Below are 18,475 nucleotides of genomic sequence, written 5' to 3' on the forward strand. Positions count from 1 at the left end.
TTATTTTAATATTATTATTAAATTTTCTGATTTATTTTTAATATTTGGAAAATATATTTCAGGATAAAAAAGATAAAGATAAAGATTTGAAAATGGAACAACTAAAAAAAAAGTTAAAAACTGATGATGACTGTAAGTTTTTGTTTTAGAATTATTAAAATAATATAGTATAATTTAATATTTTACAAAAATAACTTTTTAAATTAAATATCATTTTTAAACAACAAAGTTGCAATGAATAAAATAATTTGTGTGTTAACAAAATCATGAAAGTACATAATATCTAAATTCAAATATAATAAATCAGTGATAAATTAATACCAAGAAGTTTGATGATGATATATTTATACTATCATAAATATTTTACATATCAGTTGATTTTTTTTAATGAAAAATGATTAATTAAAAGTATTAATCATAAAAAACTTATTTAGAAATTATATTCAAAATGTATATAAACATCCCAAAGCTCAATGTAATAATTAATCAGGCTATTTTATGCTACAGTTAATAATTGGAAATTAAGTAATTTGGTACTAGAAGCAGTGCCATAACTAGCCTTTTATGTGCCCGGTGCAAGCTTCTGTAACTATGCCCTTGAAAAATGCTCTAATCTTACTCAGCTCTGACAATAAAATGGAAAATGTCTATAAAAATAAATCTAAAAACTAAATTTTTATTTACAGTCGATCCCCCTATAAGATCATTGATTTTTCCGTTTTATCTGAATTACATGTTGTACGAGTCACTTAGATTTTACAAATACGTGTGCCGGGCTGTGAACGGCTCACATATTTGTAAAATCTAAGTGACTCGTACAACATGTAATTCAGATAAAACGGAAAAATCAATGATCTTATAGGGGGATCGACTGTATAGGTACCTACTTAGTAGAATTTAGGATATATTTAATAAAAAAAGTTTATTCAAAAATATTTGCCAAAATACACAATAATACAATACAAAAATGACACCAGACACTCATTAGCAGAGATAGTAAAGACCCAAGGCTAAGGCAAACTGTAAATGAAAAAAAAAAAAATTACCACCTAGGCACTTATAGATTTACTTTCTGTGCTTTTCTCATTGCAAAGTCTTTAATGACATTGTCATATGATAGAAGCCTTGCTGTGTCGCGTTCAATTGACAAAATTGCTAGCCCAAACAATCTTTCTTGGTCCATTGTCGAGCGCTGGTACGTCTTTATCAATTTGAGCTTACTAAATGACCTCTCGCAGGAAGCAACAGTCACTGGCATCGTTAAAAAAACTTTATAGCAACTACTAAGTTGGGAAACATTTAAATCCTGTTCTACTACAGCATTAAGAAGACCCAGACTTGACTGACATTCACATTTATCAAATAATGCGGTCGCTTCAACTTGACTCTTCAAAGTTTTTAATTCGGCCCAAAATTCTGTGGCATTTATTTCTGTAGAATATTTGATACTCAAGTCAGCAGCATGTTTTTTTAGTTCTTCAACTGAATATGTAGTTATGCCTTGTACTGTCAAAAAATTGAAAAAGTGGTGAATGTTGTGTAGTTTTTTGAATCATCATTTGAATTCAGAAATTATTCTATCTATTGCTTCATTTATCTGAATTTTGAAACTTTGTTGTTGGGTAATGTCGTAGCCAGTATCTAACCATTCGCTTAAATCATCTTTTTATTCGCTTTCATCGCTTTTCAGGAAAATTGTTTTCAATGTCACATTCTTCACAAATTTTTTTTGCCTTTTTGAAAACATTGTCCACAGTCTCACAAATATTTTAAATCTGCCTTGTTAATCCCTTGGTTAATTCAGAGGCTTTGTCGATAGTAATGGTTTTCAACTGTAGAGCTACATTCACTCTGTCAACAGATTCTAAAACTTGATCCCAAATTTGCAAAGTACATATGAATTTGTAGTTTATTAGGTGCATTACGCTTTTAGCTGTAGCAATTGTTTTCGCATTATAATCGTTGGTAGTTAGAATCTTTAGCACATACCAGATTTGGGAAATTTGCATGTTTAAAGCTTTGACAGCCCTAGCTTTAAAGGCCCATCTAGCATTGCCATGTTTTTTCAAAGAAATATGTAAATGTTTCATTAAAGTTTCCCATCTGACTGTAGAACTAGAAAAAAAAAACACAAATATTTTCTGGATTATTCCAAAAAAAGTGATCATATCAGGTGTCACACTAGCATTGTGTAAGCAAAGAATGCGCTGCACAGGGCACGTAATCAGCATTATCATTAATTTGTTTTATTTTGGCTTGGACACTGTTATATTTACTGGCCATATTACTACCATTGTCATAGCCTTGGCCACGAACATCTTGAATGTTCAATCCGTCAACTTCTAATTTCTCTAAAATTTCTTTCAATAAACCCTTGCCTGTTTTTTTCATGAAACTTCATGAAATCTATGAAATGTTCTACAATTGTAACTTTTTGCTTGGATATTTTTATGAATTTCAATATTTGTGACTTTATGCGCTATGTCTGGCGTACAATCAAAAAGCATAGAAAAGTATTTTGCCACACAAACATTGTCTAAAATTTGTTTTTTGACCTCAGACACAAGAATATCCACTAGCTCGTTTTGAATATATGGCGTAAAATATGAAATATTTCCTTTATTAAGCGATTCGATGTGCACTCTAAGTTCAGGATTGAATTTTGAAATCATATCCACGGCACTTAGGAAAACTCCAGATCCTGATTTTCCAATATCCAGATCCTGCTCATGAGAACTCTGAGAACCTAAATTATTTTCTGCACAGAATAATGCACAGAATAAAAGTATGCTAGTATACGCTTTTAAAATATGTCTCCACTTTTTTGTTTCTTGATCAATAGTTTTTTGTAAAAATGCATCTATTGTGGTCTTACTTTTTAATTGCTGTTCAAGCATTTTCCACTTAATAAAATTTTCTCTACGAAATATAGAGTTTTCGTGCTCAGGGATATGTGGACTTAAATGATGCCAATCATTAAATCCTTTTTGTGCATCAGCAAGTGCTGGCCTTATGTGGTTAACAATCGCTACAGCTAAAAGCTTAATGGATCTAATAAACTACAAATTCATATGTACTCTGCAAATTTGGGATCAAGTTTTAGAATCTGTTGACAGAGTGAATGTAGCTCTACAGTAAGTATACAAAAAGTATACATGAGAAACAAAATATTGTGTCTTTTTTTTTACTGTACATCAACCATCGCCTGGATATCGTTCGCCATTGCTCATCTTTTTTGTAAACCAATGCATATGAAATTTTTGCTCTGCGTCTTCAGTTGAAGAAATGTTTTTACTACCTTTTCCTTGATCAGGTCCTTTCTCGACAAGGAGACAATGAATGGGGTCAGTTAAGGGTAACCATGAAACAGGATCGTTTGTGTCTAATTGGGACTTATTAGTTGCAACTGTTTCTACAATTTGAATTTCAGAACTTTGACTAATGGTGGACAAGGTCAAGTCCTGCTGGACTGGGCTGTCTTTATTTTTCTTCTTTAAATTGTTTCCAGACCCAGACATATCAGGGGGTGTCAAAACGTCATTAGGTACATCATCATCCTGTCTATTTTCTGCCTGTGTGACTGTCCACTTTCTTAACAAATTTCCCAATTTTTTGGCTTCAACCTCACTCTCACTTTTTTTTCAAAATTCAGATCCAGATGGATGTTTTTGTGACATGGTGTTTGTTATGACATGCGTGTTTGGCTTACAGTAGCTGGCAGGTAATATTTCTGAAAGAAGAATTGTGAATAAGGTCTGGTCTAGTATAATAGGTTACGTACTTGTGTGCCAAACATGAGCATAAAAATGGTCACCATAAAAATGCCATCTAAAAATAAATATACTTAGGAAGGTACCTAATCCAATGACTAAAGTAATAGCAAGGTTGAGGCCAAAGTTTTAAATGCGAAAATGTGTATATCGGACATTCAGCGCCACTTTCCTGTAATCCTAGAAGTTTGACAGTGGTGTTTGGAATGTCGAGCATGATTCCATTGACTATCCAAACACCATTGTCAAACTTCTATGCTTACAGGAAAGTGGCGCTGAACATCTGACGTACATGTTTTCGCATTTAAAACTTCGGCCTAAACCTCGCTAATAACTAACAACATTTACAAGATAGTATATTTATTAATATTAAATAATAAAAACTTTCCAGTACAACTTATAAATACAATTTTTCAACTTACCCAAATGTGTTTATCAACAAACATTAAATCAAAAAAAGCTTATTCACTCTCACACATGATTTTACTTTTAATTAAATTTTAAATATATAAAGACCATAAAATAACGACGAGACAATAACTTCCGAGTGCCCCCAATGTTAACAATACGACAATGATCAAAATGAACATGGCTGACAGCATGAACTAAATGTAAATCTCAGCTAGTTTGACAGATTTACTTAGAGGTGGCACCCTCCTTCAAATTAATTTAGATTCTTGTCTCAATGTATACTTTTGTTTGTGTGTTTAATGTTGCGAGAGTTACGAGTGTTGTAGTTTCAAAATTGCTTGACAAATGTCATATAGTATAGTAGGTGCATCTATACCCATATATGTGATACAAAATATTGTATGTATGCTATTAACTGTGGGTCGGCCAATTTATGCCTGTACTAGATATTTATTTTTTCTTTGGATTGGTAGCAACATGTCTTTCTTTTGTCAAACACAAGGACCAATTTTTGGGGCAAGCATGGTATGCATGACCCAAATCTTGGTCCAGGTTAATTCTGTGCCCCTCAGGGTTTGCGCTCTGTGCCTGGGCACCGCCCTAGTTACGGCACTGACTAGAGGTAGACGTTAGGTGTCATCTCTTATTGAAATTAATAATTATAATAATTTATTATTTATTAAATAATTTAGAATAGTCTGGAAGAAAAGAATCAATTCAGAGTGGGAGTTGAACCTGCAACCTTTGCTTAACATGTGGTGAGCTGATCAGTTACACCACATGGGTGACTCTTTGCTTCCACAAGTTTTCATCTTTTCCAGACAAGTTTCCAGACAAGTTTAAATCTTTGATATAACTTTCATGGTTACCCACAATGCCAACTGGGATGACTCCTACACTCAAAGCCTATGTTCTCCTTCACTATGGCACTCAATCTATCAGTCTACACATAATGTTTACTTCTAGTATCAAAGTACTTAATCTCTAATTATTAATTGTAAGAAAAAATAGCCTGATTAATTACAGTGGTTTAATATATTCAAAATGATCATTGTCAAATTTATTTAAATAATAATAATTTAAATAAAACATATTTTTAATATAATTCTAAATAAAAATTGACTGCAAATAAGATCTATTAAATTCAATTGAATGATTATATATAAATTAAGTTCTTTTTAAAAATGTAAAATATTTTATAAAAAGGAACTTTATTTATTTATTTGCTAAAAATTATTTTGATTCATAATGTTTTACTATATGATTACTTTTATTTGAATTTCAATGATTTTGTTCTTGTATTACAGTAAATTGGGTAGATCACTCTAAAACGTTAAGAGAACAAGGAATTGATGAAGATGAAACGCTACTTTTAAGAAGAAAATATTTTTTCTCAGATCAAAATGTTGATTCAAGAGATCCAGTGCAATTAAATTTGCTTTATGTACAGGTATGTAAAAAAGACTAATATATTAATTTATTTTTAATGTTATTAAATGAGTTGTCTTTAATTTACTAAAAACATATTTTTAAGAATTATTTATTTACTATTATATAAAGTAATAATATCAAAAGAATTTTGATTTTTGATATAAAAAAAAAGTACTGTAATTCAACTTTAATGACAGAATATTTTAGTTTAAGCAACCTAAATCTGTTAAATTGAACAATAAATGTAGTTAATATATTCACTGTATTATAAGAAATAATATAATTCATATATTTTGAGATTTATTTGATTATATTTGATTTACATTAACTTGCACACTTTTACTTGCACAAAATTATCCATGAAGTTTATTTCAAAAAATATTCATTATTATTATTTTTATCCAATGTCATTTTTTACATAATTTAAAAATTATTGAATTATTGATAACTAAAATATTCAACAAACAATAAAAGGAAAAAATTTTATGATAATACTATTATATGACATTGTAAGTTAATTATAGACATCTGTAAATTAAAAATTGAATTAATTAAAAGTACAATGATCAAGAAAATTTAATTTTTCAATTTATTTTGAAAATAATTGCTTTGTTGATAATTTTTTCCTTAATCAATTTAATTAAAAAATTTAATTTGTAATTAATTTGTTTTATCTTAAGTGCAAAACATGCTAGTTAATCTATTTTGTTCTCAAAATTTTTCATCAATTATTTTGCATGCTTTTATTGAAGTACAAATACATTATAGATATAGATATTTTATCTCTGTTACATAGTCTTGGCAATATAATTAATAGAGGAAATTTTAGTTTGGAATGAGCAATGTATTCAGGTTTTAAAGGTTCATATGGAAATAGAACTCTTCTATGTGAAGATGATGATTATGTTTTCAATAGAAATGATAGTTTAAGTGCAGCTAAATCTAATAATTATAACAATGTAGTAAACTGTGATAATGATTCAAATGCAACCAGCACCAGAAGTGAATCTGATGACACCAATAAAAGTGATGAAAATGGTTTAAATAAACTCAATGAAAATGTATCAAATATAAAAAATTATGATAGTGATTCAAATGTAGTACAAATGCTAATTGAATGTAATCCAGACAATGTTCCTATTCTCAGAACTGAAACAAATTCCACTACAGATTATAATGAGGATCATATAATGATGAAGATAATGCAGTAAAGTCTAATAATTCTCAAGATGAGGATTCTGATATGTATAAAAGTACTCCCTTTCTTTGGAAACAATTCCATATGAATGATCAGCTAGTTTGACAGATTTACTTAGAGGTGGCACCCTCCTTCAAATTAATTTAGATTCTTGTCTCAATGTATACTTTTGTTTGTGTGTTTAATGTTGCGAGAGTTACGAGTGTTGTAGTTTCAAGATTGCTTGACAAATGTCATATAGTATAGTAGGGTGCATTTAAGGGTGTAGNGACAAAAAAGGCTATATCCGAGCAAACAGTTGATTTGAGTCGAATTAGGGATGTTATAATTAGAAGAATAGTTAGAATTGATATAGGAGGTAAATTGTAATAGTAAAAATAATAGAGGATGATCCTCTTCATGCAGCTAGGCTAGGCAACCCAACCCCAAATCCTACTCCGAACCCTCTTACATTAAGAGGTCTGGGCGGAATAATTCCTTTATTGCCAGTATTCTCTGGTGAGACGGGAGGCCCCAGAGTAACGGACTTTTTTGACTCATTAGCGGATGTCACAAAGATAGCGGTCTGTTCGAAGATGCAAATGTTAGCAGTGGCGAAGCTCAAACTCAATGCGATAGCTCGAGAGTTTGTTAGAAAAGACTGTTGGATTAAAGAGATAGAAGAGTTTGATGAATTCAAATGGTTGATGATACAACAGTTTGACCGTAAGCCATATTCCTTCTGATTAAATAAATTCTATGCATGCATACAGAAAAAGGAGGAAGATGTTCAAACGTATGCCTCCTGGCTTAAAGCCCTGGCTATGGAAATAGAGATTTCATCAGAGCCAGGTGCAGATGCTGCAGAAACTGCTATTATTAAAAGAATACAAGGGAAAGAGCTGGACAAGAGGCTAAAAGTGCAATTTTTAAATGGAGTTGATATGCGGATCAGGCAATGCGTCATGTCGTGAGAGCCGGCAACATTCGACGATGCTCTGAAGGCTGCTATTAGTGAAGAGACGATCGAGAGTCTCACAACACATCCCCGGGGAATCATGCAAACAGTTAGGGAAACTGAAAGGTCAACAGATTTCTCTGCAAGAGATAATTTAGAGCAACTAACATCCGCGATGAAGGAGCTCTAAGCTAAAATGGATGGTTTAACCAGAGACTCCTCCCTCAGAAATTCTAGAAATCCTCTATTGAGACGAAATAATCCTGGAAATGCCTATAGTAGAATCTATAATAATCCATCTTTTCGATGAAACGAAAATTGTCCGACCACACCCAATCACAGATTTGACTGACCGAGGTGTCCGAGCAAATCAGAATAGAAATCAGAATTCATCTGACCGGTGAGATAATAATTTTAACAATCGCTCAAAGTGTCAAAGACCTATTCCCCAAGGAGATGCGAAATAGGAGATGAGCAAAATAGAGTCCAATTCTGATCACAGCCTGCAGAGGACAAGCTAAACAAATGGAGAGGAAAGGTGCAAAGCGTTGAAGGTTAACGACGCTTCCGAATAATATAATTTCCGAAGGAACTCTACATTCCCATATCCTACATTTGAGCAGAAGCAAGGCTCTTATAGAAATCAAAATCGGCTGACATATAAGGCTCTTCAGACATGGAATTGAAAAAATTTTCTGTAAACACTACTAAAACCCTTACTAGATGTACCATGCCGCAAAGTGAGGCTACATTCAATTGTTATATAGGAGGAAATCCAGCTATAGTACAAATAGATACTGGAGCTAAGGTGTCACTTTTATCAAAGGCCTTTGCCAATGCTATGAAAGAGAAAGTACACATTGATAGTAACAAAGAAACAGATCTAAGAAGTGCTAAAGGATGTCTTGATTTAAACAGAAATGATGTAGCTGAAATAAAAACTTTTACTTTCATAATGTGTTAATATTTGCATATACTGTACATTGTCAACTCTTTATATAACTAATTAATTGGAATTTTTTTTTGTTATCTTTGCTTTGTAATTATCTTTAGTCCTTTCCAGTAAACAGATATTTCAAAAATGAAAATGTAAGAAAATTTATTAAACAGGTGTTTCATTAAATATCTAAAGCATGATTAGTTACATTGACAACATTAATGATTGAAAACACTATGTCTAATTATAATGATGGATGATAATGTTTATTCAGATTTGTAAACAATATTGTATGGAGAATAGATAATATAAAATAATTGATGCAATTATTTTTTTAAAAATTAAAAAATTTTTGTGTGAGTTTTTACTTAATCAATCATTTATAAAACTAACAATAAATATTAAGTTAAAGAAGCTTTCTGGTTAATTTTATTATCATATTAAAGAAATTGAGTCATTTTCATAATAATGAAATACAATGTACAAGCACAATCAGTGAATCAATATTTATCAAAATTTTTATGCCATTTGTATTATTAAAAAATTTGATTTTTTTTCTGTGATTTTATCTGTTTTAGATTGCATTAAAAACTTTAGATATAATATTTTATTTATTCATTAATTTTGATATTCAAAAATGTGTGAGATCTGACCTATGTGCAAACCAATTTTTCATTTTCTCCTAACTTTTTGACATATTTCAAACAAATTTATTACCTTACCGTGAAAATAACATTGTCAGAAAAATGAAATTGACTATCTCATCAACAACGATAGAAACTTATAACTCTCCTCTTTAATATAAACATTTACACATCTAAACAATGGCATTCTCATACTGCAAGACTTAAAGTTTACAATTAAAGTCTGAATTCGTCATTTTGTTGTGGTCCCGGGAACAACTTTAACCTCCATACCTGCTCCAATGACATTTATCTCCCACAATAGTTGATCACATGACAAAATTTCCCACAGTGAAGCTATAAAAGCCCCTTCTTTCCCCGCTTCAGGGAGAGTCTCTCATCTATGGCTGGTCGAATGTGATTCAGGTCTCAAAGGATTTTTGGTTTGTTATAACTTTGTGCATTGATCTAAAAAAATGGAATAATATTTTCTTCTCTGTGGAATTATCCTAGAGGTATGAAACAATTAATGTGAACTCTCTCTCCATGTATTAGGAGCTAGCATACCAAGTTAAAGGTTCTCGATGTTAGAGTTTGTAATTGTTAATTTTTGTTTAATCTAATAAACTGTTGTTTCCATTGTTAAATGGTATCCTTTACTCACATATCGCCTATGCCTTATCAATGACCCCTGTCACCTCCTCCACTCAACCTAACAAAAGGGATCCCAACCCCTCGGGATTGAAACTCGTAACCAAGCCATCCACTAACAAGTGGGCAGTTTTCAAGAGGTGCCCACATAAATTGGTTTTCCAGGAGTGGGGTTTCGACTTCCTGGAACTCTCAATAAGACAAAAAAGGCTATATCCGAGCAAACAGTTGATTTGAGTCGAATTAGGGATGTTATAATTAGAAGAATAGTTAGAATTGATATAGGAGGTAAATTGTAATAGTAAAAATAATAGAGGATGATCCTCTTCATGCAGCTAGGCTAGGCAACCCAACCCCAAATCCTACTCCGAACCCTCTTACATTAAGAGGTCTGGGCGGAATAATTCCTTTATTGCCAGTATTCTCTGGTGAGACGGGAGGCCCCAGAGTAACGGACTTTTTTGACTCATTAGCGGATGTCACAAAGATAGCGGTCTGTTCGAAGGTGCAAATGTTAGCAGTGGCGAAGCTCAAACTCAATGCGATAGCTCGAGAGTTTGTTAGAAAAGACTGTTGGATTAAAGAGATAGAAGAGTTTGATGAATTCAAATGGTTGATGATACAACAGTTTGACCGTAAGCCATATTCCTTCTGATTAAATAAATTCTATGCATGCATACAGAAAAAGGAGGAAGATGTTCAAACGTATGCCTCCTGGCTTAAAGCCCTGGCTATGGAAATAGAGATTTCATCAGAGCCAGGTGCAGATGCTGCAGAAACTGCTATTATTAAAAGAATACAAGGGAAAGAGCTGGACAAGAGGCTAAAAGTGCAATTTTTAAATGGAGTTGATATGCGGATCAGGCAATGCGTCATGTCGTGAGAGCCGGCAACATTCGACGATGCTCTGAAGGCTGCTATTAGTGAAGAGACGATCGAGAGTCTCACAACACATCCCCGGGGAATCATGCAAACAGTTAGGGAAACTGAAAGGTCAACAGATTTCTCTGCAAGAGATAATTTAGAGCAACTAACATCCGCGATGAAGGAGCTCTAAGCTAAAATGGATGGTTTAACCAGAGACTCCTCCCTCAGAAATTCTAGAAATCCTCTATTGAGACGAAATAATCCTGGAAATGCCTATAGTAGAATCTATAATAATCCATCTTTTCGATGAAACGAAAATTGTCCGACCACACCCAATCACAGATTTGACTGACCGAGGTGTCCGAGCAAATCAGAATAGAAATCAGAATTCATCTGACCGGTGAGATAATAATTTTAACAATCGCTCAAAGTGTCAAAGACCTATTCCCCAAGGAGATGCGAAATAGGAGATGAGCAAAATAGAGTCCAATTCTGATCACAGCCTGCAGAGGACAAGCTAAACAAATGGAGAGGAAAGGTGCAAAGCGTTGAAGGTTAACGACGCTTCCGAATAATATAATTTCCGAAGGAACTCTACATTCCCATATCCTACATTTGAGCAGAAGCAAGGCTCTTATAGAAATCAAAATCGGCTGACATATAAGGCTCTTCAGACACGGAATTGAAAAAATTTTCTGTAAACACTACTAAAACCCTTACTAGATGTACCATGCCGCAAAGTGAGGCTACATTCAATTGTTATATAGGAGGAAATCCAGCTATAGTACAAATAGATACTGGAGCTAAGGTGTCACTTTTATCAAAGGCCTTTGCCAATGCTATGAAAGAGAAAGTACACATTGATAGTAACAAAGAAACAGATCTAAGAAGTGCTAAAGGTCATCTTATCCAGGTGTATCATCAGTCCTACCTTCCAGATTGAAGACCTGCGATTCTCATTTGCATGTTGTCTAGAGTGGACATAGATGTCACTTATTCATGTGATAGCATTATCGGCAGGGATATGATGATAAAAAAAGGATTTTTTATTGATTTAAAGGGTGGAGAAATGACCATTCCCCCCCACAAACTGTAAAACCCTTTTTTATACTCCGCGAATGCTATGAGAAGAGTCAGGAGAGAACAAACCAGCATAAGTCCAAATACAAAACTAGGAAAAGAGGTAGCCAAAAAAAGATATAGAATAAAGACAAATCAATCAGTTGAGATTTCAAGGTCAAGAAAGAGACAACATTTACAAACAGAAATGGAGGAAGGGAACGAAGTAGTGTTGGTAGAAACTTGTCGACTTCCTCCTTTGACAGAAAATATAGTAACCGCAAAAATTTCAGGGAGCAAGCAGAATAGCAAAGTAGGAGTGATAGAGACACTTCCCTTCTTTCAGAAAGGAATATCGAGATCCAATCTATTAATTACACCCAAAAAGTTCCCATACGCCTTCTTAACGTTACTCATAAGACAATTCAGTTAGACAGAGATGTCAAGGTTGGCACAGTTTTTGAAGCTGTAGAAGAAACTGATCCTGTGTATACTATTACAGAGGGAGCAACTGCAGAATTGTCGAAGTCAGAATTCATCTACTTTTTGATTGGTCCAGCATTCCTAAAAGTGAGAAACAAGCTCTTTTAACCCCCTTGTATAAATATTGGCACGTTTTTGTCCTAAATGACTATGACCTGGGATATTGTGATATAGTGCAATATAAAATTAACACAGGCGATGCGGCACCTATTTACTCTCCTCCCTATCAAATTCCCTATGCACAATGGCAACAATTAAATGACATAGTAGACGTCCTTTTGGCCCATAATATTATCGAGCATTCTACATCATTCTTGGAGTTCAGCAGCGCTCCTAGTTAAGAAAAAAGATGGTGGCTTAAGATTAGTAATAGACTATCGTAAGTTAAATAAAATCACGAAAGTAGACCCTTATCCACTCCCTTTAGTGCAAGAATCACATAGCTTAATGGGACAAGCAAAATATTTATCTACAATAAACATGATTTCAGGATTTTGGCAATTAAGTGTGTGCGACATGGAGAAGACAGCCTTCTCTACCTCTGATGGGCACTATCAATGGAACAGATACCCCATGGGACTTAGAAACTCGCTTGCAGCACTTGAAAGAACGATGGACTTTGTATTGCATGGTCTAAAAGGAAAGACATGTCGTGTATACATGGATGACATTTTAACTTTCAGTCCTGACTTCCCTAGCCACCTCAAACGATTAGAACAAATATTTCAAAGATTAGGAGATGCAGGAATCAAATTAAAACCCAAGAAATGCCATTTCCTGCAGTGGCAAATCAAATTTCTAGGTCACAAAATATCTGAGCAGGGCATAAAACCTGATACTGACAAAATAAAATATGTTATAGATTTTCTGCGGCCTGAAAGTGAGCGGGAAATATGATCCTTTTTAGGACTAACTGGCTACTATCTGAGATACATAGCTGCTTATGTAAAAATTGCTAAGCCGTTAACTGATCTGTTAAGAAAGGATATACCTTTTGAATGGGAACCAAATCAACAGGAAAGCTTTGAAAGACTAAAAGAAATTATGATGTCAGCACTGTTATTAAAATCATCCGATTTCATAAAACCATTTATACTCGCTACAGATGCTTTGAACTCCGCTTTAGGAGTGGTATTATCACAAGAAGAGAATGGCAAGGAGAAGCTGATTGCCTACGCAAGCCGACTATTAAGGAAGCCTGAACTCAACTACAGTACAACAGAAAAGGAATGTTTAGCCTCCATGTAGGCAGTAAGATATTTTAAACCCTATTTATATGGGCAAAAATTCACTATTGTCACAGATCACTGACCCCTCTGATGGCTTCTTGACTGAAAGGATTCTACAATAAACTCTAGATTATCTCGATGGATCATTTTCCTCCAGGAATTCGACTTTGAGGTCACCAACAAGGCAGGAAACTCTCACAAAAATGCAGATGCCCTTAGTTGTATTCCTATCAGACCAATGAAAGAAGTTGAACCTATTTTCTCTGTAGTTCAATTGGCCAACTCGCAGCAATGGGATAATTGTTGGAGACCCCTTATACAAGCATTAAAGGATGGAATAACCACAGGAAGTTATAACAATCTTAATTTGGAAGAATTTTATCTCAATGAAGAGGGAGCACTTTGTCACAAAGGGACAAATAAAAGACATACAGATTGGTGGGAGCAAATCGTTGTTCCTGCAAGCCTAAAGGAATGCATCATGTTTACTTTCCATGACAACCCAATAACTGGACATCTGGGAGAACTTAAAATGTGAACAAAAATAGCAAAATCATTTTATTGGCCGGAAATGACAAAAGGATCTCGACCCCTCGGGATTGAAACTCATAACCAAGCCATCCACTGACAAGTGGGCAGTTTTCAAGAGGTGTCCACAAATGTTATCATTAATATTAATCAGAGATTAAGTTTTTATATTATTGTGAAAAACTGATTAAAATTCATTGTATTATTTTTATATGAAGATGATTCAAGGATAATCTGAGTTTTCATTTGAAAAACTTCAAAGCAAGGATACGAAACTTTTATTCTTTCTCAAAGTATTTCATTTACATTTACAAACTTTTTTCAATATTCAAGCAATTACTGAGATTCTGTGGTAAACAAAGTGTTTTTGCTTTTGTATAGCTGTGGAACATATGTGGGACAGGTTTTTATTATCTTGTTATTATTTGTTATCTGTGAAAATTAATTTATTATTGATTCATATAGTGTTTTTACTATATATATGTATTGTAACTTCCCAAAAAGTGGAAATCAAAAGAAGGAAAGTCTGGGCTCTATAGAATTTATAGATAATTTTTTCAACAAATCTACACTCATATCAACCATATCAATAGATGTAGTAATAGATATTAATTTGTTTTCGTCCAAGATCAGTACTTTGACATGATGATTATTGATGTATTGGATATCTGTTTGCTGGACGAATGTATATGAGGTTTGATACTTTTTCATAGTCTTCACAAAATATGTCACTCATAAATGCTTGTCTTAGCTCAAAAAAATTACTTTTGTCAATGCACTTAACTAATAAAAAATTTCAACCAATTTAAATTTTTCTTTTGTCAAGTATTTGACAAAACATTGTTATTCTATATTTGTGTAACACCATCTTGAATAGCTTATCAGAGCAGCAAAGAAAACAACTGCAACCTATCAGAAAATAACAGATTTTCAACAAATTTTAACTTTTGGTTGAGTTTTGAGTTTGTAAAGAAAAATTCAAATTAACCTTAAATTATCTTTGTATGAATATCAAATATTTTAAATTTCAAAAAGAAAATTTAATAACTGTGTACAAAAAATATAGATATTAATATATGATTTACAGAAGAATTAATCAGGTTGTTGCAAAATACTAAAATTTATGTTCAACAAAAATGTTAGTTTATAAATACACATTTATATGCAGTTTGGAATGATTGATATAAACAGTGTAAACATTTAAATTATATTTTAAGACATTCTAATTGTACAAATATAAATATTGAATAACCCAATTCTTAATTAATACTAACCAATCTGCTGAATTGTATTGGGCAGATCATTTGATATTAATATAGCCCAATACAATCTGGTAGATGGTTTGGTATTAACATTCTAATTGATTAAGTTTCTGAATATTTTATTAAAAGTATTTAATACTTAACATTATATTGAATATTTTTTTAGGAGAAAATGAAAGGTAAAAATAAATTAGCTCCAAGATTATTAGGTGTGACAAAGGATAGTGTGCTGAGGTTAGATGAGAAAACTAAAGAGGTAATTATTTTGATTTATAAATTTAAATTTAGCATTAGATGTTTAATATATACATAACAAATGGTTATTTATTCTNAAAAAAAAAAAATATATATATATATATAATATGAACTTAGAAAATTTACAAAATATTTTCAAACTAGCAGACCCCGCCACGCCTTGTTGTGGCTCAAAATGTATCTATTATAAATATATAATACTTCCCCAGTGGGAGAAAATTTAAAAAAAATCCCTTCTTAGTGTACATTCTGTTGACGTATCCTATTATTTTAGGACAAAATTTTACTGAATTTTTAACAAGGTTGATGAGTCCTGCGTATCTAGTAGATATTTTTACAATTCGCTGCCTCGAATCACGATATATTTCTTGAACTCCGGGCATACTTCCAGCACTGCGTGTATTCAAATTATGGGAATGGTGTGGTGTTGCCAATACCTCATCTATAGAATATCTAGTTTTGAGACGTTGCTGTAAGGTTGTGTCAGTTGTGGCTCCTGGTTTCGTGTGCTTTTTCGTATGTTATTCTCGGAATACCATTTTAGTTTACACATCCGTGGAAAGAGCTCTTCAGCCCGGTTCGTATGGTATATTAATTATATAATTTTCTTAATTAGGGTGGGAGCTAAAGGATTTTAAATTTTGCAATTTTCAGTAGGCTCTTGCGGGAGGGGGATAANCTGTTGACGTACTCTATTAAAACGCAATCAAAAACGGAAAAAACTGCATCTAAAATGGTATAAATAGAAGCAGAGTTCTTTACGGTAACCTTTTCTGTAAGGCTTACCGTAAAGAACTGTCCATCCCCCATGTTTAACGGAATAATATACAGCCTATGTCCACCCTGAAGTTCCATTCTAAATATCGGTGAAAGAATTTTTGAAATCGGATGAGTAGTTTTGGAGATTACCTGCTGCATACAAACTAACATACATACAAACATTACCTCTTTATAATATTAGTATAGATAGACAATACTTTAAAAAAGTATCTTCTCAGTTTCTCCCTTTTACACATCGTTAGGAAATAACAGTCTTATGGCAGAGTCAATCGTTCATTAGAGGTTTCTCATCTACCTCAATATAAAATGTTAAAATCTTTCCTTTGATGATGGCACAATAAATTAAAAAATATACATTTGATAAAGTAGTCAGGACATTTATCAATTGTAAATGTAATATTATTTATTTCTATATAACTTGTTATTTTATAATTTATTACATTTATTTATATTTTAAAATGAATAATAATAACAATGACAATAATTATTCAAAAATTTTTTTTATCAATGCAAAAGATAATTACTGTATGTTTCTACATGCTTAGCTAACAAACTTGAATAAGATAAATCTGAAATTGAGCAGTGTTTATAATGAAAGTTTTAAAAATAATTATTTCTAGATTTTTGATATAAAGAATTTTGAATATTTTAAAATTCTTAGAATTGGAGCAAATTTTTAAATCATTGAAATTTAGGAAGGTAAATATAATTTTTAATTTATTATTCTAAAAGAAAATTTCATGAATTTTAAATAAGTTCTTGGAAATTAAATTTTCTTCATGAATAAAATATATTCTAATTTCCTGGGAATTAGTAAAAGACATTCGTAGTAGCTGATCTATATTTGAATTGTTTAAAATATTTTTAATATTTCAGAACAGAAATACTTTAAACACTGAAGAGTTTTTGTTTCATATCACATTTTTAAAACAAATTTTTCTTAAAAATTTTGTTCCTAAAAATTTGGTACTTTTTATCTATTTAAAGTTTTACAAAAAATTAAAAAGTTTAAATTTTGTAATATATTAAAAAATTTTACATGCAAATATTTTTCCCCCCTCTCTGAAATTTAATTGGAAGTGAATTATTGAAATATTACTGCAATAAATATGCAGTAATATTCTTACTGTTTAGAGATAAAAAATGAAATTTTGAGAAATATAATAATAAAATATAAAGTTTTCAATTTGCTTTTATATTAAACACTATGTAATATTTCACTAAAACATAAGCATGAAGATCTAAAATAATATATAAAGGTATTGATTTAAAGTTTTTAAATATTTAAATTAATTTTTATAGGACTGAAAAGCTATATTTTTTTATAATCAGATGAAAATTTATACAGACAAGTTATTTTCATAAAAGATGTTTTATACATACTATATAATTTAAAAAATTCATCTAACTTAATTGATAATTATCAATTAAATTACATTTAAGATAAATCTGAACATTATACTAATATATAATTATAAGGGAAGAATTTTAAAAATGGAAAAAACATTGTAGGGATAAAAAAAAATGCACACAGATTAGCTTGTAAAACTTACATATAAAATATTCTTTTAAAAGCAGAAAAAATGGTAATCTAACCTGAAAAAGTTTATTATGGAATCATTTTAAAAATTTTCATAAAGCATTTTTATGAAAGGAATTAATGGGTAATTCCAATAAATTATCTTAGAGAATAGTCAATTACAGAAAATATCTCCAAATAATGCTTTTAAAAGACATCAGATATTCTTGAATTTTTGCAATTATTCTCTTGTTGAAGATATTTTAGAGTTGTTTTTGCTATTTCTATTTTATCTGAAGCTCTATTTATTCCAGCATTTGAAAATTAATTAATTGTCTTTTTCTGCTTGCTTATCTTAATAAAAGATGATTTCATCTTTTATTAGCATATTTATCTAGTGGTGATATTCAGCGGGTTCGCACAGGTTCGGCTGAACCCGTTGTTAACATTTTCAAAGTTTTCCGAACCCGTTGTTAAACACACGTAACATTTCTCAGTGGTTTTGTTTCTTTTAAAAAATATATTAAAATATACG

General features: G+C 31.7%; 1 protein-coding gene across 1 annotated transcript in view; it reads left to right on the forward strand.

Annotated features, from left to right (window-relative positions):
- LOC111631364 (talin-2-like) overlaps positions 1-18,475 on the forward strand; it is a 199,740-nt gene that overhangs the window by 81,851 nt on the left and 99,414 nt on the right. The window contains exons 6-14 of the mRNA XM_023375591.1: positions 63-132; positions 5,489-5,635; positions 6,474-6,819; positions 8,471-8,672; positions 10,641-10,837; positions 11,549-11,738; positions 12,305-12,454; positions 13,754-14,047; positions 15,553-15,642. Coding sequence (XP_023231359.1) covers positions 63-132; positions 5,489-5,635; positions 6,474-6,819; positions 8,471-8,672; positions 10,641-10,837; positions 11,549-11,738; positions 12,305-12,454; positions 13,754-14,047; positions 15,553-15,642 — 1,686 coding nt within the window. The remainder of the gene's footprint in view (positions 1-62; positions 133-5,488; positions 5,636-6,473; positions 6,820-8,470; positions 8,673-10,640; positions 10,838-11,548; positions 11,739-12,304; positions 12,455-13,753; positions 14,048-15,552; positions 15,643-18,475) is intronic.

Source organism: Centruroides sculpturatus, unplaced genomic scaffold (assembly GCF_000671375.1).
Source record: "Centruroides sculpturatus isolate CEXI.00-Female unplaced genomic scaffold, Cexi_2.0 scaffold534, whole genome shotgun sequence".
Lineage (NCBI taxonomy): Eukaryota > Metazoa > Arthropoda > Arachnida > Scorpiones > Buthidae > Centruroides > Centruroides sculpturatus.